Source organism: Capricornis sumatraensis, chromosome 7, assembly GCF_032405125.1.
Source record: "Capricornis sumatraensis isolate serow.1 chromosome 7, serow.2, whole genome shotgun sequence".
In the NCBI taxonomy this organism is placed as follows: domain Eukaryota; kingdom Metazoa; phylum Chordata; class Mammalia; order Artiodactyla; family Bovidae; genus Capricornis; species Capricornis sumatraensis.
In genome coordinates, this window is record NC_091075.1 from 44,469,254 (window position 1) to 44,490,521 (window position 21,268).

At 39.5% G+C, this 21,268-nt stretch overlaps 1 protein-coding gene across 1 annotated transcript in view; it reads right to left on the minus strand.

Moving 5' to 3' along the window:
• Positions 1–7,601: 7,601 nt before the first annotated feature.
• Positions 7,602–21,268, minus strand: part of ADGRA3 (adhesion G protein-coupled receptor A3) — a 128,898-nt gene continuing 115,231 nt past the window's right edge. The window contains exons 17-19 of the mRNA XM_068975206.1: positions 13,685–13,830; positions 9,594–9,689; positions 7,602–9,452 (exon numbers count right to left, since the gene is read on the minus strand). Coding sequence (XP_068831307.1) covers positions 8,210–9,452; positions 9,594–9,689; positions 13,685–13,830 — 1,485 coding nt within the window. The 3' untranslated portion in view covers positions 7,602–8,209. The remainder of the gene's footprint in view (positions 9,453–9,593; positions 9,690–13,684; positions 13,831–21,268) is intronic.

The window sequence follows — 21,268 nt, forward strand, 5'->3', positions numbered from 1 at the left end:
TGAACATAGACGCAAAAATCCTTAACAAAATTCTAGCAATCAGAATCCAACAACACATTAAAAAGATCATACACCATGACCAAGTGGGCTTTATCCCAGGGATGCAAGGATTCTTCAGTATCCACAAATCAATGTAATATACCACATTAACAAATTGAAAAATAAAAGCCATAAGATTATCTCAATAGATGCAGAGAAAGCCTTTGACAAAATTCAACATCCATTTATGATAAAAACTCTCCAGAAAGCAGGAATAGAAGGAAAATACCTCAACATAATAAAAGCTATATATGACAAACCCACAGCAAACATTATCCTCAACGGTGAAAAATTGAAAGCATTTCCCCTAAAGTCAGGAACAAGACAAGGGTGCCCACTTTCACCACTACTCTTCAACATTGTTTTGGAAGTTTTGGCCACAGCAATCAGAGCAGAAAGAAATAAAAGGAATCCAAATTGGAAAAGAAGAAGTAAAACTCTCACTGTTTGCAGGTGACATGATCCTCTACGTAGAAAACCCTAAAAGACTCCACCAGAAAATTACTAGAGCTGATCAATGAATACAGTAAAGTTGCAGGATATAAAATCAGCACACAGTAATCTCTTGCATTCCTATACACTAACAATGAGAAAATAGAGAAATTAAGGAAAGAATTCCATTCACCATTGCAACGAAAAGAATAAAATACTTAGGAAAACATCTACCTAAAGAAACTAAAGACCTATATATAGAAAACTATAAAACACTGGTGAAAGAAATCAAAGCGGTCACTAGTAGATTGAGAAATATACCGTGTTCATGGATTGGAAGAATCAATAGAGTGAAAATGAGGATACTACCCAAAGCAATCTAGATTCAATGCAATCCCTATCAAGCTTACTACAGTATTTTTCACAGAGCTAGAACAAATAATTTCACAATTTGTATGGAAATACAAAAAACCTCGAATAGCCAAAGCAATCTTGAGAAAGAAGAATGGAACTGGAGGAATCAACCTGCCTGACTTCAGGCTCTACTACAAAGCCACAGTCATCAAGACAGTATGGTACTGGCACAAAGACAGAAACATAGATCAATGGAACAAAATAGAAAGCCCAGAGATAAATCCACACACCTGTGGACACCTTATCTTTGACAAAGAAGGCAAGAATATACAATGGATTAAAGACAATCTCTTTAACAAGTGGTGCTGGGAAAACTGGTCAACCACTTGCAAAAGAATGAAACTAGATCACTTTCTAACACCGCACACGAAAATAAACTCAAAATGGATTAAAGATCTAAATGTAAGACCAGAAACTATAAAACTCCTCGAGGAGAACATAGGCAAAACACTCTCCAACATACATCACAGCAGGATCCTCTATGTCCCACCTCCCAGAATACTGGAAAGAAAAGCAAAAATAAACAAATGGGACCTAATTAAAATTAAAAGCTTCTGCATAACAAAGAAGAAACTATAAGCAAGGTGAAAAGACAGCCTTCTGAATGGGAGAAAATAATAGCAAATGAAGCAACTGACAAACAACTAATCTCAAAAATATACAAGCAACTTATGCAGCTCAATTCCAGAAAAATAAACGACCCAATCAAAAAATGGGCCAAAGAACTAAATAGACATGTCTCCAAAGAAGACATACAGATGGGTAACAAACACATGAAAAGATGCTCAACATCACTCATTATCAGAGAAATGCAAATCAAAACCACAATGAGGTACCATTTCATACCAGTCACAATGGCTGCGATCCAAAAGTCTACAAGCAATAAATGCTGGAGAGGGTGTGGAGAAAAGGGAACCCTCCTACACTGTTGGTGGGAATGCAAACTAGTACAGCCACTATGGAGAACAGTGTGGAGATTCCTTAAAAAATTGCAAATAGAACTACCTTATGACCCAGCAATCCCACTGCTGGGCATACACACCGAGGAAACCAGAACTGAAAGAGACATGTGTACCCCAATGTTCATCGCAGCACTGTTTATAATAGCCAGGACATGGAAGCAACATAGATGTCTATCAGCAGATGAATGGATAAGAAAGCTGTGGTACATATACACAATGGAGAATTTCTCGGCCATTAAAAAGAATACATTTAATCAGTTCTAATGAGGTGGATGAAACTGGAGCCTATTATACAGAGTGAAGTATGCCAGAAAGAGAAACACCAATACAGTATACTAATGCATATATATGGAATTTAGAAAGATGGTAATATTAACCCTGTATGCGAGACTGCAAAAGAAGACACAAATGTATAGATCAGACTTCTGGACTCTGTGGGAGAGGGAGAGGGTGGGCTGATTTGGGAGAATGGCATTGAAACATATATAACTTCAAATATGAAACGAATCACCAGTCCAGGTTTAATGCATGATACAGGATGCTTGGGGCTGGTGCACTGGGATGACCCAGAGGGATGGTACGGGGAGGGAGGTGGGAGGGGGGTTCAGGATGGGGAACACGTGTACACCCGTGGTGGATTCATGTTGATGCATGGCAAAACCAATACAATATTGTAAAGTAATTAGCCTCCAATTAAAATAAATAAATTTATATTTAAAAAAAAAGTTCACCCAGATTCAACATGAAAATTTAAAAAAACTAACCAGTAAAAATATTGTTAATCATGGTTGACCACTAAATTAACATTTTTACTTAGTTTCATAAAGGAACGAACACTGATAACAAAATACCTGCTTAAAACTGGAGTTCACTGCTTTCACGTGAAGTAACTTCCTAGCCGCAATCTTCAACCTGAGTTGGTATATGTGAGTATACCTGGCTTTGCAAGCAATCATAACTTGCATATATTTGCACATAGAACATTCAATTTATCTGTACACACAAAATGTCATCAATAGCATATGCCAAGACAGAATGAACACAATGTTTACAAAATGGAAAATGTGATTAGCTGAATTATTTATTTAAACCACCTATTTGGAAATGAGCCCTCTGAAAAGATTTTGAACTTTTTGAATATACTTGGAATACTCTGATCAAAGCCTTCATCAGTATCTATTCAAACTAGATGATAGTAGCAGACAACAGATTGAACTGTTTCCTTCTACTGAATACTATTTTATACACATGACACAGGACAGTGTGTGTTTCAAACAAAAGTTTAACAAGGTTTTGGCCAGGAATTAATTCTAAGCATCTAACTCTATAAGCAAAGATAGGGGACCATCGCTGACCTTATAAATGGGGGTTTCTTAATAATATGGTCCTATAAGTTCACATTTAGTATCTACCTTTGAGGCACTGATGTTCCCAGTGAAGACGCTGAAAAAAACCTATAACCACAGGCTGCCTGAGACTTCATCATTCACAGAGCACGATATACCAGAGAAGCTAGAAAGAAGGACTATTAACCTACAATGATCAAGTTAATATTTCACTTGTGTTTCTCAACTGATGTCTCCAGAATTTCAAAACTACCACTGGCTTGAAGCTTCTAATGGATAGTTCTAGACTGGAAACCTGCTGGTAGGTTGGGAAGAAGATTCAATTAATATGAACTTTTAAAAAGAAAATCTTATTGCAATCTCATCTTTGTCTAAAATCAAGCATCAGAGTTAGAGATTTCTTACTACCAACAAACTTATAGTTACACATTTCTTTCAGGAGTGCTTTATTTATACAAATAAATCTATTGGTTTATTTTTATCTTTCAGTGGGAAAATGTGAGTTGACCCAGATGATGGTATTAATGTAAATTTAGGGAAAATATGTCAAAATTGGCAAAACTGATAGAATGACTTACATCTGGAAAATATCGTAAGTAGTTATAAATAATCAAGTCATCTCTTAGCTAAGAGCTTTGAAGTGAATATTAAAGTAATTAAATTATTCTGGGAATATGAAAGGAAAGACAGAATTAACATTTGTTTTAAACTTCTCATTGCTGTGTATGCATCACTTTCCTTGATGATTTAGCTTAATTCCTGCATCAAATGCATTCAGTTAATTTTTTTAATTCCTCAATTTTATGGTCTCAATCAACTTCAGTTTGGGGATTTGAATTAAATGCCTGAAACACATAGATCTAAATGTTTTAACATTGTTATTTCTCAATAAAGAATACAACCTAAACCTCAGCATCTACATTATAAGTAGATTTATATAAGTAGATTAACCATAGATATAGTTAAATTAAGTTACATGTACAAAATAGCCTGAGATTTAGAAATTAGTTGCCACCTAGTAACAATCTGAAATGTTAACATTTACACACGTACATAAATCACAAAAATACTCACACACAAATCTGTTACCTAAAAATAGATTAGCATACACTAGCATAAAAGTTTTATATATATGTGTATATATATATGCACACACATACATACATATATATATAATATGCCTATTACATACCTTACATATACGTAACAGATTTTTAGAAAAAACTTTTATGAAATAAAGCATATGTTTCTTTAAGTTGAATATAACCAATTATACCTTATTATGGCGCTTTCCTTGTGGTTCAGCTGGTAAAGAATCTGCCTGCAATGAGGGAGAGCTGGATTCAATCTCTGGGTTGGGAAGATCCCCTGGAGAAGGGAAAGGCTACCCACTCCAGTATTCTGGCCTGGAGAATTCCACGGACTATATAATTCATGGGGTGGCAAAGAGTCAGACACGACTGAGCAACTTTCACTTTCACAATATGAAATTAACTCATAATATTAGGAATGAGAAAGAAGTCTAGTAAAATTATAGCTAGTAGACACTGTGAAGAGCAACAGCATTTGCCTTCACAGAAGCAGTCAATGTGCAAAACACAGTGGCCATCATCAGGGAACACAGATCTGGTCCTGGATGTGACGTAACCTACTGGCATGTTCAGCGGGTCAGAAGCCCTTAGAGCCTCAGTTGCTACAAATTTTAAATGAGAAAAATGAATGACCTGCTCTCTTAAGAAAACTGAAACGTATCTTAAGACTTTATGATTCTATGAAAAACAGAGAAATCTCAACTAGCAAGAAGTCAAAGATTTGTCTTTTATAAGACAATATGGGGAGGATGCAATGTTTTATTTACTTATTTGTAAACATTAAATTTCAATCCAAATACTACAAATATAAGGCATTAAGTCATTGCTCATCACCTATGCTTTGTGCATCAAAACACTCTGAATACTTTTAGTGGAATCTTTATTTCATTCTAAATTTTCTCTCCAGTCTCCAACTCGCCAAGTTCCAGGCTTCTCTTTCTTCTGTTACCTACAAAAAGCTATGTTTAAATTAAAAAGTGCTTACTGAAGAGTGAACACTTGCAGGTAGGGCAACTTCTCACTTCCTGTGGAGGAAGGAAAAAGCAGAAAAAAGTTGTTTTTCTATTTGATCTATGGGTCAAAGAAAACAGATTAAACATTGGGATGACATATTGCAAAATAAAAGAGCAAAATTTAAATAGCAATTCAAATAAATAAGAATTATTTATTCCATTTCTTATTAGTTTGTCTTGGTCATTTCTAAACATAATCCTGCACAAATTTATCAACTTACCTGGAGACCCTGGGCCAGGAAGTAGTTAAATGAACAGGTACCAAATTTATTCACTCAACTGCCTTTTCCCCACCAAAATGAATGCTTTTAAAACCAACAGCTAATGAAAGGCCTATATAGAACTACCAGTTTTATTATTTTAAGACAAAATAATTTATTTCTAAGGTAGTAACTCAATGAAAAGTGAACATTTTCACCATAATGAGTGATTGCCTGTCATCCCCTGTGAGAATTACTTGATGCATGAAAATTCTGAGTCTCTCAGTTTTCAGGTTTATCAAGCTTCTTGATTTTAGCATTTCTTGAACATATACTGTGTTGGACAAAAGGTTGGTTCAGTTTTTTCCTAGGATGGCTCCAATAGTGCTTGTCTTTAACCTCATTCAAAACAATTTTGTAGGTTGTATTGTGAAGGTTGTCTTATCAGCATGCATTTTACAAAAACTTTACAAAATTTGTGGATTTTTCTGTAGCCATTTTAATATTGAAGATGGAAGAAAACAAGCAACATTTTCTGCATATTATGCTTTATTATTTCAAGAGCAGTAAAAACGCAATTAAAACGCAAAACAAGATTTGTGTAGTGTATGGAGAAGGTGCTGTGACTAACTGTGTCAAAAGTGGTTAGTGAAGTTTCATGCTGGAGATTTCTTGATAGATAATGCTCCATGGTCAGGTAAACCACTTGAAATTGATAGCGATTGAGACAATAGAAAACAATCGATGTTATACCATGTGAGAGGTAACCAACACACTCAAAATATTCAAATCAAGCACTGATAATCAGGCAAAAACTGCTACAGTTCTGATTCATCCACCATATTCACCAGACACTGCACCTTCAAATGTCCATTTATTTCGATCTTTACAAAGTTTTCTTAATGAAAAACAATTTCCATTCCCTGGAAGACTGTAAAAGGCACCTGCAACAGTTCTTTGCTCAAGAAGATAAAAAATTGGGGGAAGACAGAACTGTGAAGTCACCTGAAAAATGGCAGAAGGTAGTAGAAAAAAACAGTGAATATGTTGTTTAGTAAAGTTCTTGATGAAAATTTAAAATGCGTCTTCTATTTTTACTTGAAAACCAAAGGAACTTCTTGGCCACCCAATACTTTTGAATCTAATCTGATTCAAACCTTGAGACTGCTGCCAAAAACAGGTCTAAGCTATGCCAATCTTTTCAGGCATTGTCTTGCGTATCGAGGTAAGCACATGTACAAGGCAGTCAGAGAAGACCCATCTAACTTTTGCAGGAAGGACTGCAGTGAGACTGGAGACAAAAGACAGATAAGGACTGGGGTGCATCAACAACCAATGATAACTTCTGGATCAGACCTGTTTTTGCCCTTGGGATGGAATTTAAAAATTAGCACTTTAGCATGAACCTGAGGAACTTTACCTGTTTAAGGACAAAGCAGTTGCCAACACAAAAGAATCCAAAATAAATGAATGTGAACCTTATATGATAACTCTTCTTCATTCAGGTTCATACATGGGAAAGGGATTAAGAGGCACAAACTTTCAGTTAAAAAACAAGTAAGTTATGGGGATACAATGTACAGTATAAGGGATAGAGTCAATAATATTTTAAGTGCTTTTATAATGACAAATGGTAGCTAGATTTACTGTGGTGATCATTGTCTTTGTAATGTATAAAAATATAAAATCCTATGTGTTATACCTGAAACTAATGTAATATTGTAAGTCAAATTATACTTCAATTAATAAGAAATAACAGGGATCTCGTTGGTGGTCCAGTGGCTAAGACTTTTTCCTCCTAGTGCAGAGGTTTTGAGTTTAATCCTTGGCCAAGGAACTAGATCCCCACATACTGCAACTAAAGAGTTTATATGCCACAACTGAAGATCTTGCATGCTGGAAATGAGACCCAGCGAAGCCAAATAGCAACTAAAGATCCCACATGCCACAACTGAGACCCAGCACAGCCAAACAAATATTTTTTTTAAAAAGCAAAAAAAACAACGTGTTTGAAAAAAAAGAATAAGTAAACCAATATATAAACCACTGAAAAGCCACAAAAATATAAAAAAGTAGTATTAATAAGACCAAAGTGATAGGGTGAAAATAAGGTAATTTAGGAAAAGTTTTTAGGCATTTGCATTTTCAAAAAAAACTGTGAGATTTAAAAAAAAAAAAACTTACAGTACTTAAAATACTATTTACAAATTACGTCACTCCAGAAGCCATTTGATTTACATGCCATCATCAGTGAAGCTAATCATGTAAAAAATCTGATAATTGATTTATGTACAATTCAGGTTAAACTATCCCAATGCACAAACTTCATTAAATTAGAACTAAATGCTTCTGGGGCTGTAAAATGTAAAAATGTAAGACTGACACAATGACAAACACCTATTTATTGTATTAAATACAAGCCTGAAACGCTAAGTAGATATTACAGATTTCAAGAAAATTACATTTCAGATTCCCAATGTCTTGCTGGTGCTTTGACATGTAAAACACTGTTTTAGAGGCTTTTTCCAAAATTCATAAAAAAGCAACACTTGGGGGATATAAAATACACAAAATTCAAAACTTTAAAGTTTATTCAAAATTCTTTTGAATCCCTAAGGTGGCTGTAAACAGTCTGCTTTTACATGTTCATAGCTTAAAGGAATGTGACTATCACAGTTTATATGGGTTTCTTACCCAGGAAGCCCACCAACTCTACACAGTAGTTTCGTGTTTCCACAACCCAGTCCTCACATTGCCAGTGCTATCCGTACCCAGCAAGGGTCCCTCCTGCCCACTGCTTTTGATTGGTCCGTTCTGAATGGCCAAGTTCAGGCCATAAGACTTCTGCTGACTTTCAAGTTCAACTACAGTTGGCTTCCTTACCGCATCTTTTTTACTACTAGTTGAAACAGGCTTTTCAAAATTCCTGCTGCTTTTGGGAAGCGTGCTACAGGCATCACTGCTATCTTGTTGGGGGGGGTTGTACTGTCTCTCTCTGTAGGCTAAGTACGCCCTCCGACTCCGAGAGTGTCCTTCATTACTGCCCAGCCGACTTTTCGGCAGGCCATTCTGCACACTCCCTTCCACGCTCGTGGGGACATCGTAGGCATATTCTCTGAGGACCGTGAGTCTGCTGGCCCGGTGCCCTTTACTTCTGTTTTTATGATGGCGGCTTGGGTGCATATTTGTTCGAAATGGAACTTCTAAAGGCGCCACATGCATTTTAATATCATTGTCCATTGAATGTTCTGTCAGACTGTTGTCGAGCTGAGGCGTGGCATTCAAAGGTAGGGAATTGGTGTGGCACTGGGCCGCAGCAGCCTGCAAGTTGGTTAATTTGCAGCCCTGGGAGGAGTTTTTGAAGCTCGAAGCACTCTTGTTTGTGCATGAAGATTCTGCGCTGCTGTTGGTGCACTTGGGAGCCTCCCCACTCGGCCCGCTGGAGCTGGGGGGCTGCATGTTGACCTGGACTGAATAGGCACTCCGTCCTGGGCAGCAAGTCATGATCCATGCGAGCCTGACATCCTCCCTGTTGACACAATGGTGAACCACGATGAACGCACTGAGGCTCAAACACGTGGCTCCAAAAAAGAAGCTAAAAACCAAATCCAAAGGGTAATACAAAGCAACAGCCAAGGCCCCAAACATCCACAGGGTGACATACAAGAGCAAGGTAAGGCTGGCCCCCAGAAGCTGAGCATGGAAAGTGTGTTCGTTTCCCAGGGCCGATGTGGAGATCAGGGACAGAGACATGGAGTCCTGATGACTGACTTCTCCATTTTCATTGGCTGCCAGCCGCTGCTGCTCCTCGGTGGGCTCCTTCAGCTCATATTTGCGCTCAGGGTGTCTTTTCAACTGAATAAATATGCTGAGAAAGTACATACAGTTTACAAAAGTGATGAAGCTGGCGGGCCCGTAGAAGGCTCCCAAGGAGGGTTCCCATGCCATCCAGCAACTAGGAAAGAAAATGGAGAACCAGCTCAGATGCTCCATATGTCAAGAAACTGTTTAAAAAGTTGCACTAAGCTTTAGTTCCTAGGAAACAGTTCAAGGGGAAGCAACCAACTCAGGTACAAAGAGAACACTGAATACTCACTAGGGTGCATTGGGCCGACTGCCGTAATTCTTGATGTTTGCTGCTGCAGTGATGCCACAAACTATGATGGGTATACCACCACCGATCAGGTAGAACCTAGTAGGGGCAATGATGGAAACAATAGCTCATCAATCTAATTTGTTTAGGTGTACACATTGCAGGATCTCATTTCTGCAGAAGGTATTCCTTAAAGATTAATCACTATCTCAATAAATCAGGAGAGGTTAACATTTGCAGGCTCCTTTGTTAACAGTAACATGTTTTTTTTAAGTTTTTATTTATTCTTGATTTGTTTAGTTTAAAAGAGCAGAAGATCTACCAAGTTTGAGTTGAAGGAAAGCTGATCAGCTTCTGCCACCCTGTGGGCAGGCGAAGTAACACCCAGTTCCTGCAGGTAGGGCTTTAATTTATACTTGTTTTAGATTCAGCCAGTGGAGCAGAAAGTTAGTCCACTGCAAAATGGACCTGAAGATCCCACTGTGCCACTGTTCACACTAAAAATGTAACAACATCGTTTATTCATTAATGCCAGGCTAAACCTGCATATTAATGCTTAGCAGGACCTGCTAGATCTAATGTCCTGCTGCTGTGTATGCGTATCCTCAGTCAGCTGAAATGGGGGTAAGGAAGGTACCTGGATTCCAGGTGCCCACAGCGCTTGGGCTCTTCCTCACCAACTGCTCACAGACCTGCTGGGAGGAACTGAGGGAGACAGAGTGCTGGCTGGTTCTCTGAAGAACAACTTTTGGGGCAGAGGGGAGCAGCTTCTCTGAGTTCTCTGCAAAGATCCTAGGGAACTTCCTGGCCTGGTGAGCTACCCCTGGGTACAGCCAGTCTTAACTCTGTGTTTGCCAGGTCCAGAGACCAGTCCACATGCTGAATTGGCTGGATAAAGGCAATGTTCATAACGCATTTTCCCATGTATTTTTTTCTTAGTCATGCTTATGGGTACTAAAAATCTTCAATATGGTATTACTGCTGAAAAAGACAGCTAATTACTCCCATAAAACTATAACCATGTCTTTTATTCCATAGATTAGAGGAAGGCCAACATTTGTGACCCTGCCCTTCTTCCTGTTGAACCAATTCATAGCTGCTTCTGCCCTGACAAAGAAGTATCAGTTCACCCAAATTTGTCTCGAGTTCCACAGGACTCTCTGCCACTCTTTCCCCACCTCCACTCCAGGACTGCCTGCTACCAACTAATTCTTATTTTAAAGCTTTAAATCTACTTCTCCATTGCTTTTTCCTTCCAGCCTATATGTACGTTCACATTTTCTCCATCTTCTAAAACTTTTCTTCAACTTACCACCTTCTTTCCTGCTCCCTTTAGTGACAAACACCTGGACACAACAGCACCAACATGTGCCTCACCTTTATTGTGAGGTGACGCTGCTTCCAACCTACCGTGCTACTGAAACTGCCCTCTCTGGGGCCAGAAGACTCAAGACAAGTCTGTGCCCATCATCCATGTAGCCCAGATGCTGAGTTTCCTTAAGCTCCAGAACCCGGGGGAAGGAGGGCAGCCTACAGGGTGAACCTGACCATCTACAGCAAAGGGCATACCCGCCGGCCACAGGGGACTACATAGGCTTTGGCGCTCAGACTGCCTTCTACTAAACCCTTTGTGTTTTTAACCACCTAAAAGAAAGGAAACACAACAGAAACGAACAGCTGCATGAGGAAGGATCCCTGTCTCTTAGCCAAACACCATCCCTCTCAGGCCCTTTAACACCACTGACAAATCGCAACCTAGAATCTGGCTGTGGCCAAGCACTCCTTCTGTTCCTTGCCGCTCAGTGAACCACTCTCCCCTCAATTTTCAGTGTTCTCTTTCAGTTCTTCCCTTTATCTGCTATGGCCCATCTACTCAAGTATGGCCCATACTTGATATGGCCTAGGGACCATTGTTAACTGACTTTTCCCTGGGAGAGCTCATTCCTTATCACTGCTTCAATGAACACATGTGAACACATCTCCTGTCCTGTCAAGGGGACACAGAGTGTGTCCTCTCTGCTGAGCACCAGACTTTGCAAATGTAAACTTTCCATGAGAAAGTATGGGTGAGCCCACTTCCCCTGTGCTTACCCTCCCTGGGTGCCCCCACCCACTTTTCCTCTGTGACTTTCTCAGTTGATGGATGCACCATCTGCAGAAGGACCCTAGTGAACTGGAGCAGACAACCTGCAGCCACTTTCAAATCCCCGTACAGAGCTCCCAAATGCAGCTAGTCATCAGTCCTAAAGAAACTGCCTCAAGTTTCTGAACATGTGTCCCCTCTAACCTCCATGCCGCTGTGCCGGTGGCAGTCCTCATCTGTTGTTCAGATGAATCGTGTTGGGCTCTTGGTGACCCCATGGACTGCAGCACGCCAGGCTTCCCTGTCCTTCACCATTTCCCAGAGCTCACTTAAACTCATGTCCATCCAGTCAGTGACGCCATCCAACCATCTCGTCCTCTGTCACCCCCTTCTCCACTTGCCTTCAATCTTTCTGAGCATCAGGGTAGTTTCTAATGAGTCCGTTCTTCACATCAGGTGATCTAAGTATTGGGAGCTTCAGCTTCAGCTTCAGCATCAGTCCTTCCAAAGAATATTCAGAAGTGATTTCCTTTAGGATGGACTGGTTGGATCTCCTTGCAGTCGGAGGGATTCTTAAGTCTTCTCCAACACCACAGTTCAAAAGCATCAATTCTTCAGCACTCAGCCTTCTTTATGGTCTAACTCTCACATCTGTACATGACTACTGGAAAAAACATAGCATTGACTACACAGACCTTTGTCGGCAAAATCTCTGCTTTTTAATATGCTTTCTAGGTTTGTCATAGCTTTTCCTCCAAGAAGCAAGCATCTTTAATTTCATGGCTGAAGTCATCATCTGCAGTGATTTTGGAGCCCAGAAAATAAAGTCTGTCACTGTTTCCATTGTTTCACCATCTACTTGCCATGAAGTGATGGCACTGGATGCCACGATCCTAGTTTTTTTGTTGAGTTTTAAGCCAGCTTTTTCACTCTCCTCTTTCACCTTCATCAAGAGGCTCTTTAGTTCTTCACTTTCTGCCATAAAGGTGGTACCATCTGTTTATATGAGGTTATTGATATTTCTCCTGGCAATCTTGATTCCAGCTTGTGCTTCCTCCAGCCCAGCATTTCACATGATGTATTCGGTATATAAGTTAAATAAGCAGGGTGACAATACACAGCCTTGAAATACTCCTTTCCCAATTTTGAAATGGGCAGAAGACCCTATGCAGTAGTCATGGGGATCTCCTAATGACCTCAGTGGAATTATTTGTAGATGTCTCCTACTTTCGGGCATTCTAATGTATAGCCCACAATTTAATCTGGCCCTCTAAAACCTGAAACTCAGCTTTTACTCTGAATCATGCTACTCTACACCATAAACCCTAGGTTCCAGCCACAGTCAAACCGCACTTCTCAAATTTGTTCAGCTTGCGATATGATCCTATATCTGAAGTGCCACCTCTGCCCTTTATGTGGTAGTCAAGCTATTCTTAATTGCCGCCCCCTCTCCCTGACCCCTCAGAATCACAGTTCCTTTTTGGCGCTTTCAGAGAATGTACTTCCACTCCAGCTCTTACACAGCTGCAGTAGTTCTTCTCACATCTGTCTCCTCTACTCGTCCAGAATAATAGTTCATTGACAACTGATTTAAATTATGATATTAGGAATGGCACAACACCAAAACTGTTTTTGCTTTCTTGGAGAGTAACGACACTGATACATACTTGAGAAGACTGAAATCCACTAAATGACCTCAAGGAAATAAAAACAACTAATATTTTCAGAGTCTATTCCACGGCCAGTACCGTCTGTCTGAAGTGCTTTACACATTAAGTCACTTATGCCTCACAACAAGTACATGAAAGAGAATCATTCTAACTTTCTGGATGAGACAGAAAGACAAGAGAGGATACAGAACTTCACAAAGAACTCCCAGCTGCAAGGCTGCTTACAAGTCTATTCTTCCACCTTCCGAAGTTCACTCAGTAATTTTTTGTTATGACCATACTTCATTAAATTAATATGTGTGGACATGTAACAGAAGATAGTACATGAAGATATTGGATACCTGAGCATTGGTCTTGGTGGAGGTGGGAGCTCATCAGGATCCTGGCATCTTTTAGCTTTTTTAGTGACTTGTTTGTAGATGTTCCGAGCTGTCACTCCCACCCATAGTACTGTAGCAAGAGTGGAATAATGAAGAATTATTCCAACCTAGAAAGAAGAATACATGAACTAAAATGAAAAAACAAAATTCCCCTTTACAATCAAAATATAATAATTGCCAGTAAGCTTCCTCAGAAAGACTGGTAAGTTATTTTGAATATCTGACTCAAAAACTGTACAAAGCTATATTCTAACGATCCATTCCTTTGCCCGCTAATGAACAAAGAAAGCACTCTAACAGACATGTAATAGAGGACTGAATCTATAGTTGAATATAGGAGGCCCACGGACTACAACTTATACCTAAGATGACACTAAGCATACCATGGAATTCATTCCTGGACAACAGTAAACCAAAGCCATGTTTCCCATAGATGCTATGTTATAAATCAGAGTTGAGTTCCTAAAGTCTATTTTAAAGAGGAATGCAGATGTCAAGGGCAAGTGAGAGCGAAAGCTGCTCAATCGTGTCCGACTCTTTGCGACCCCATGGACTATACAGTCCATGGAATCCTCCAGGCCATAATACTGGAGTGCGGTAGCCTTTCCCTTCTCCAGGGAATATTCCCAACCGAGGGATTGAATCCAGGTCTCCCACACCAGCTGAGCCACAAGGGATGCCCAAGAATACTGGAATGGGTAGCCTATCAATTCTCTGGGAGATCTTCCCGACCCAGGAATCAAACTGGGGTCTCCTGCATTGCAGGCGGATTCTTTACCTACTGAGCTATCAGGAGGACGTCAAGGGTAACTGGAGGGCAAAAGTCACAGCATAGAGAATAAACTTTGGAGTTAGAGACCTGAATAGTTCTAATTCACAGCTTTTACGTATCAAAATGGATGGCAAGTGAGCAGTATAACAGATCAGTGATTATTTGAAATGAGTGAGCTCTAGAATTAACAATTTTGCCTGGTTTTAAAACCAGAATCTACCCCTTGTGACACCTCAGCAAACTCGCAGAATATCTCAAGCACTGTTCTCATTTGTAAACTGAGGATAATATCAAAGTACCATAAGGCTTTAAATAGAACACCCTATATAATGCATTTAGCACTTTGCCTGGTACATTATACATGATTAAAAATACAGCAATATTTTTATTATTATTAGGAGTATGGTTTTAAGAAAATAACATCAACATTCTTGAAATTAATGTTCCTCATTTGAACAGCACAAAGACTATTCATAAGCATCCCTAGGGGTTTTTGTAGGGACTGAAAGGGCACAACATCTGGGACATAATAAGTACTCGAAAGACGATGGAGAACTGCAATATAGGTAAGTGATAACACTGAGTTCCTCCCAGAGGGATGATAGGGGGCATGTTTCCCTTGTGAACTGTGTCTGAAGCAACAGCAGTTAAAGATAAAATTCTAGATAAAAATAAATATGAGATAAGAGAGGTTTAAAATCTATTTTAAGAAAAATAAATGCATGGAGCAGCAAGGACATAATTCAACTTTCTTATCTAATTCTATCTTTTGATCCTTTCTTCTTATACAACGATTACAGGTGAAATTCTATGAATGGAAATTTCCAAGGGAGAAAAAAACTTTTTTTAATTCAAAAAGGATGACTCTCCAATCTCAAGAAAATCAAACTGACTGACATCATCAATCCTACGTAAGTAACAAAAGCATCTAGACTGCTAAGGCTCATGTTAATGAGACATGAACCTCATTAGACTTGGTGACATGGAAGTACACAGATTATTTTGCAAGGCAAAAATTAGGGTGGTCACTTGTCCAGGGAAGTCACTAGCCTCTCAATGGCTGAAAGGGCTAGGAGGGTGATGCAGCCTGGCCGAACCAGATGGTCAGAGTATCTTCATCTTTAAAAAATTTTTTTAATTTAATTTTTATTTATTTATATTTTGGTAGTGTTGTGCAACACAGGGGATCTTAGTTCCCCAATCAGTGATCGAACCTACGTCCCCCGCAATGAAAACATGGATTCTTAACCACTGGACGACCAGGGAAGTCCTCACAGTATCTTCTTCTAAAGCAGAAAATTTGCTCCATGGTTCATACTAGTTTTACTCACTGCACTATAAAAGCAAAGCTTACAGATGCAAGTGGAACAAAAAGCATAAAATAACCCTCTGAGCTATCTGGAGTCACATCAGATGTTGTAAATAAAAATAGTATAATTGGATTTGGTGCATAAAAACCGAAACATTCAAAACCAATCAATGATATTGACTTAAAATTATATCCTCTACTGTTTCTACAGTTTTCTCCGATGTAGAGGTCAAAAGAATGAGACAAGGCTGTAAATAAGCTTCAAAACACAAGTTAAAAATATTTTCAACACAGAAGGTGCAAGATGGAGAATTTTCTTGTTTTAGATCTAAGAGGTAAAACTCAATCTTTAGATTTTGAAGTGTTTCCTATGGCATTTCAAAATTTGCAGAGAAGTGTTCATACTTAAAAGATCCTAAAGCCTTCCAGTTAAACAATTATTACCATAGTGGAATTTTAGGGGTCTAAAGGCACCTGGTAATAGTCACATAAGCAAATCACCAAATGTTCCATAAGAAAGAATAAAGGAGGCATTGAGATCTAGTCTAGCAGCAATGTGTTCCTATCTTTTGGAAAGAGTTGCTTCCTATTTTGGGATTCCCAAGTGGCTCAGCAGTAAAGAATTCACCTGCCAATTCAGGAGACGCAAGGGACGCATGTTTGATCCCTAGGTTGGGAAGATCTCCTAGAGAAGGGAATGGCAACCCACTCCAGCAGTCTTGTCTGAAAAATCCAATGGACAGGGGAGCCTGGTAGGCTACAGTCCATGGGGTCACAAAGAGTTGGACACAACTGAGCACACATACGTGCCTCCTATTTTATTCTCCATCAGACACTAGGGCTACACTTGAAATATAACCTCACAGTCACAATTTCTGCCAAATAAATCAGATACATGTGGGAAATTTGTAAATAGTTTGGAAATAATCTAATTTATAGGGCATGTAAATGGTTCATTAAATGCAACAGATTAGAACTTAAGAAAGTCACCTTACCTCAAGACATCAATTTTCAAAGCTGCAAAATGGATACAAAAAATTATCTTGAAGTGTTGGACTTTATATGTTACCTAACCATAAACATTCACATACCAGAGACCAGACATTTTAACAGCTCGGTTTTTAACCACCAACAATACCTACAATAGTGCAGCATACACAGCAAGTGTGCAAAAAAAATCATCCTTAATATTCAGTCTGATATGAATATATATAAAAATTAAGAGCCTCCACTACTGAATGCCTGCTATGTACGCCAAAATGTATTAGACAATTTTTTACGTGCTTCTATTTTATCCTCTTAGTGTCATAATTTGTTTAGTCCTACAGACAAGGAGATGGAGGCTGAAAGAAGTTAAATTATCCTCCAGAGGTCACATGGTCAGTGGGGGGGCAGCAACTCAAACTCAAAGCCTGCGACTCTTCTATTACATCATCCTTGTCCTCAATAAGAAGAAGGCAGTGTTAAGGGTGGGGATTGGCAAGGAATACTCAAAGAGACCCATTTGAATCAGGGCTCTGACACCCAAAGGCCCTAGACTTGGGGCAAGTTATTTCTGTTCTCTAAGACTCAATTTCTGTACTAATAAAATATGAGTAAGAATTACTTCCTAGGGTTAATGTGAAAGTTAAGATAACATACTTGCAGTAGCTGGCAAGTAGAAAGCTCTTAACATCCATGGATTGACTCTTTCCCTGTGTATCCTATGTGCCCCTGCAGCAGTCCTCTGGATAACAGAGACCAGAAGACACCTGAGAAGGTCAGCTGGCACAGTAGTTAACAGATGAAATCATGGAGTGGTAGAGCAAGCAACACGGTGTCCTAAATATCTGCAGCCAAATCCTTTCACTGAATAGCTAGGAAACCAAGGACCAAAAACCAACGATCACACAGTTATCTGGCAGCACATCCTGACCCAGAACCCAGATCTCCTCCAAACCCTGTTGAGTCAACAGCCTCTCCTACTCTATCACTCAACTTCTCAGTTTCTCTTTGGCTCCTTTTGCAAAAGAAAGTTCAAGGCTAGAGCATGCACCCATGGCACCACCCAGAAAGGATGACGTAAGAGCCAGAGTGGGAAGTCCCTGGCTGGTGCGGCCTTTAATAACCTCAGCCATTACTTCAGGGAAGAAACTGCATTAGAACCTGTTCACACCATTCATAAAATACATGAGCTCTAAAAGGGAGATAGGCCAAAGACAACACTGATCACGTGCACGTAAGAAATGCGTGTAGAAAATGTACGCTTCAGGGTCCAGTTTTAGAGATGGAAGACGAGCCCACCCCATTATTTTGCAGAAGAAACGTGAAGCCCCTACTAGGTTAAGGGGCTTTCCAGGTGTCTAAGTAGGTAAAGAATCTGCCTGAAATGCAGGAGACCCAGGTTTGATCTCTGGGTTGGGAAGATCCCCTGGAGAAGGAAATGGCAACCCATTCCAGCATTTCTTGCCTGGGAAGTCCCATGGGCAGAGGAGATTGGCAGGTTCAGTCCATGGGGTCACAAAGAGCCAGACACAACTGAATGAACAAACCACCACCACTCGGTCAGTTCATGACGAACATGAGTCTGAGCAAGCTCTGGGAGTTAATGACGGACAGGGAAGCCGGGAATGCTGCAGTCCATGGGTCGCAAAGAGTCGGACATGACGGAGCAACTGAAAGGAACTGAGGTTAAGAGACGAGTCACACAGGCCATTCTGGCAGACACAGCTGGCTACTAACTGAATGAGTATTAGAAAGATAAAGTGAAGCAAGTCATGTCTGAGTCAGAAATAATAAGAATGATGCTATGTCTTTCACAGAGAAAGAACACTGTAAAAAAAACAGAAGAAAACAACATATGAAAACATCAAGAAGCCTGCCTGCCCCACACTTTTTCAGGTAATTCTTTACCTTATAGACATTCTGGAGGCCCTGAAAACTCAGTGCATTTTCCTATCCTTTTCATTCTAGAAATGGTATAAAATACCATTCAGCATGATGAAAGGCAGTCATTTCTACTATGGCCTCTTTCTGTTCATTTCCTTAGTGAAATAAATTTATGTGTCTACTTCCCGAAATCAATGAGTATTTTTAGACAGAATTGAGACTATTACCACCATTGTGTGTTGAGTACTCTAACAGTCTATGTTCAAAATAACTCCAGGGTTGAATGAGTTCTACTATTTGCAAAACAGAGGCCTTTCCTGTTCATTTACCTAGTATCTGCTGAGCACCTACTATGCGTCAGGTCTTATACTGATTCCTGGATGAACACTGGTGAATCAAATTGGTATAATCCCCGTCCCTGTAGAGCTTCGAGTCCAGGGACAACAAATAGGTAAATGCCAGTCAATTACGCCAGTCAATTACAAAGTTTTGCAGGCACTATGGAATGTTAATCAGCAGCAGAGGATAATGAAGGGAAGAGGTGGAGGGACTACATCTCTAAAACAGTAAACTGAGACCTACAAAGTGGGAGTCACCCAGGTGAAGAAGGGAGAAAACACAGAAAAGAGAAGCACTATCTTTTGCACGCGTATTAAGTTGATTTGGGATCAATTACCTAACTTCTTGTAGGCTTCAAACAAGTTTGATTTCAGATGTATAGTAATGGCCCTAATACAGGGGAATATTCTGCACAGCTAAGAGATAATTATACCAATAACCATCGTAATAATAGCTTACATTACTGAGCACTTATTGTATACCTGGTACTCTGGAGTCATTTAATTCTCTCAACAATTCTCATATATACACACACATACATATTTGAAACTGTTTTACATGAAGAAAATATTGGATTCATCATCAACCTTAGGTTAATGACACATTGTAATGACTGAGCCAAGCACACAAGCGTGGCCTGCCTTAATTTAGTTTCTTAAATAGTTGTTATTAATGTATCTACGCACCTATCAATAAGACAAAAGGTAAGATCTTGACAAAAGCCTGTATCAGCACATAAGAACCCCTTCACCCAAGGTAATCCTCACCGTTTATCCTATGTTTATCATCCCTTTGCTTTCTTTCTTATACGGTTTTACTATACCTACATATTTTCATTAAAAGTATGCTGTTTCATTTTAGTTATGTTTATCTTTATAAAGAAAAATATCAGGAAGAATGTAATTTATGGGACTTAATTTTTTCACCTACATTCCTGAGACTGACTCACACTGCTACGCCTTGCTGTAATTCATTAATTTTGACTCTTGCATAATATCACCATTTATTCATTCACTCTCTCAGTGATGGGCACTTGGGCTGCTTCCAGGCTTCTGCTACTGTGTAGAGTGCCGCTATGAATATTCACAGGCACTCACTCTAAGCCCTGTAGTGGGACTGTGGGAATGTTTACCTGTATAAGGTAAAGCCTCCCAGAGTCATCTGCTTACATTCCTACCCAGTATGTATAAAATGCGTGGATCCACGTGTTCTTCAATACTTGGCACTGCCAGCCTTAATTTTTGCTGACAGAAAAGGCATAATATGGTAGCGATCTGAATTTGCATCTCCGTCACCACCAATGCCGTGTACCCTGGCCCTGTGTCTCTTCTGTTATGAAATGCCTGTCACTCTCACCACTTCTCCAACTGGGCTGTTTGTGCCATTCTCACTGATTAGTTTTTAAAGTATATATTTTTTAATTCTAATGCTCTGTCAGTGGTTATGTATTGAGAATTCGTGCTGTGATATGCTGAGTCGCTCAGCCGTGTCTGACTCTTTGTGACCCCATGGTCTGTATAGTCCATGGAATTCTCCAGGCCAGAATACTGGAGTGGGTAGCCTTTCCCTTCTCCAGGGGATCTTCCCAACCCAGGGATTAAACCCAGGTCTCCCGCACTGCAGGCAGAGTCTTTACCATCTGAGCCACCAGGGAAGCCCATATGTACTAAGAATAGTGTCTTCTAATGTGGAACTTGTCTTCTCACTTTCCTTAGGAATCTTCATTTTTTAAAGAAAAAGATATTATTTTTAATTTAGTCAAAAGTACATCCTTTCTTTTCTAGTCATATTTAAGAAATCCCTCCTTATCCCAAGGATTATGATACTTTCTAATATAAATTTTAACACTTTCGTTTAGACTTGTAATATTTAATCTACCCAAAGCTGACTTTTTTAACATGGCATGAAGTACAGACCCACTTTAATCTTTCTTTCCACATAGATTTTCCCCAGCTCCCTTAACTGGACAATGGTCTGTCTTTACCTAGCTGATCAGACACGTGACATCTGTTTCATACCAAAGCTCTGCGTGGGTCTGCTTCCAAGGCTGCTATTCTACTGTGTTAGTCTGGTCAATTTATCTATCCCTACTCTGATGCACAGTTCTAATTCCAACAGTCTCAACAGTTTGGGTGATTAGAAGACTTCCTACTCTACTATTTTTCGGGAGTATCCTATCAATCACTGATCCTTCTTTACTTTCATATAAACACCATTTTATTGAGTTTCATGAAAAATTCTCTTATCTACAGATTAT